This window comes from Empidonax traillii, unplaced genomic scaffold, assembly GCF_003031625.1.
Source record: "Empidonax traillii isolate 1590-97213 ecotype Southwest subspecies unplaced genomic scaffold, ASM303162v1 scaffold2925:size16969, whole genome shotgun sequence".
NCBI classification, from domain to species: domain Eukaryota; kingdom Metazoa; phylum Chordata; class Aves; order Passeriformes; family Tyrannidae; genus Empidonax; species Empidonax traillii.
In genome coordinates this window covers 3,649-5,925 of record NW_020958118.1, presented here as the reverse complement: position 1 = coordinate 5,925, position 2,277 = coordinate 3,649, and the positions used below count along the sequence as shown (strand labels likewise).

At 50.7% G+C, this 2,277-nt stretch overlaps 1 protein-coding gene across 1 annotated transcript in view; it reads right to left on the bottom strand.

Annotated features, from left to right (window-relative positions):
- Positions 1-2,271, bottom strand: part of LOC114072289 (inositol 1,4,5-trisphosphate receptor-interacting protein-like 1) — a 7,714-nt gene extending 5,443 nt beyond the window's left edge. The window contains exon 1 of the mRNA XM_027910204.1: positions 1,270-2,271. Coding sequence (XP_027766005.1) covers positions 1,270-2,265 — 996 coding nt within the window. The 5' untranslated portion in view covers positions 2,266-2,271. The remainder of the gene's footprint in view (positions 1-1,269) is intronic.
- Positions 2,272-2,277: the final 6 nt, after the last annotated feature.

Here is a 2,277-nt window from a genome sequence, read left to right as displayed (position 1 = left end):
TGCTTTAAGAAAACGAGGACCCAACTAGAGACAAGGGAAGGTGGACATTCTGCAGAGGGCAAGCAGGTCTCCTGCCCTTCCCTTGTTGTGCCTCTGCAGGAGCAGAGTGGAATACATAAATCTCTGGCTCCAGCTAGAGGCCATTGGTGGCTGCGTCTCTCCCCTGAACAGAGCTCTGCTGAGAAAGGGTCGCTCTGCTCTCTGAAGACGCCTGGTGCCAAAGGCCCAAGAGATCAGAGGGAATGAGAAGAGCAGAGAACAGGTCTGGGAGTGTTGAAGGCCTGGTGGGATGGGGCTTGGAGAAACCACATCTGTTGATAGGTGTCCCTGCCCATGGCAGAGGGGTTTGGAACCACATGAATTTTGAGGTCCCTTCCAGCACGAGTCATTCTGAGATCTCATGAGGAGAGGGGCCAGGTGGCAAAAGGCCTAATTTGGGAGGAGAACAAATTCAACACTCTCAGTATGGTTTAGCTCAATGTCAGTGTTCACAAGCACAGACTCACAGCTAGTGTGATTTCCCAAGACTCTAGGCCTGGTTGAGTTCCATACAAACTTGCACGATCCAGGTTCCAGAATAGTACTCTTTATTAAAACAAGGGGAAAGCAGTTTCTGGATTGGCAGTCATAAATGCCATGAATACAGAGTGCTAATATGTGTTGAAGGAAATAGTGGGAAACCTATTAGGGCTATATTTATTTAATGATAATAGTAGAATATGAAAGAAATGACCTATGAACTATATTGTAAATATGAATTAAAGTAAACCTTATATATTTATAGAATAAAAAATTAAGGTCAGCTCCAACAGAGTCTGGGGAGGCCATACTTGGTGTAATGCTGACCTGAAGTGTCCCTTAAGGGGACAAGAGGAGACACTGGGAGAAATTTCTATGGGCTATATTGATATAGAAAGATAATATTATAGGAAATAAATGATACATATATGTGCTATACTAAATATTTACATGTCCTATGAATTCTATATATACTAAAGAAAAACTTTTTTTAGCTAAAAAATGTCAGGTCAGGTCCAACAGGGTGTGCACAACGCTGACCTACGGATGGCCCTTCAGGGATCAATAAGGGATAGGGTCTGGGATGAGGTGATTCTCCACCCAAGCCACCGTGAACAACAGGAGGAATATTAGCAATGCTTGTCAGCTCTGACCCCCAAAGCACAGCTGAGCGCAGGGAGTCTTCTTTCAGCGGCCGTCTTGTAGCATTGTTGAGATGCGATGTCCCAGTTCAAGGCACTCGTCCATAGCCTGTGAGTGGGCGGCGGGATCCTGTGCCAGGCGATGGAAGAGGTTGAGTGGCTGGGCGGTTTTGACATCCGGGGGCAAGATAATCTCCTCAGGCAAGGTCCGGTTGCCCACAACGAAGTGGTCCAGGCGTTTCTCCTGCAGGGAGCCGTGCAGGTACTGCATGGAATCCTCCAGCCGCTGCAGGAAACGCGTCATGCGCCAGCCTGAGACGGGGATGATGTTCAGGAGGTGCATCACAATGGTCTTCAGGGTGTAGGTGGAGAAGCCAATGCCCACCACAGCACGGGCCAAGAGCTGCAGGCATCTGAGGTGCCAGCTGTCCCGTGGAGCCTGCCGGGCAATGTGCCTGAAGAACTTCATCTCTGCCACGGCGTAGGTCTCCGGCCACATTGTGCTTGGGGTGAAGAGGGCCTCTGTGGGCTGGCTGCTCACATAGATGTCTGAATTGCCTTCTTGCACCCCAAACAGCACCTCAACCATCAGGTTCTCTCGGCCTCTGCTCACCTTGAATTTACAGGAGCGGCTGGAGGGCAGCAGCACTAAGTGCCAAGTGTGGTAGTGAGGCAAAGCCAGCCAGGCTGCTCTCACCAGCTGGTAGAACCAGCGGGCAGTTTTCTCCACATCGAGGTAGGAGTCAGAGCAGAGGATGTTTAGGAAGTTGGGCTCCTCGTTCCTCCTCTGCTCTTCCTCTGGGTGGTGGAGGAAGCACAGGACGTTCTCATCCTGTTGCTCCCTCCTGCAGGTGCACACCGGCTCCACACGGATGTAGAAGTTCCTCCCAGGCAACTGGCCTGAAGTGTCCATCTCCAGATGAAAGATGTGCCCTGGGGGAGGAGTGAGGGGGACAAGGACACTGTACACGACATCCTCCTCCCGGGGACTCCAACCTTCAAAGGCACTGCCCACCCCAATGGCTCGTTGCAGCATTGGGTAGGAACTGTTGGACAAGATGTGTCCAAACACAAGGGAGAAGTTGTCCATCAGGAAAGTTGTCATCTCGCTCCCTTC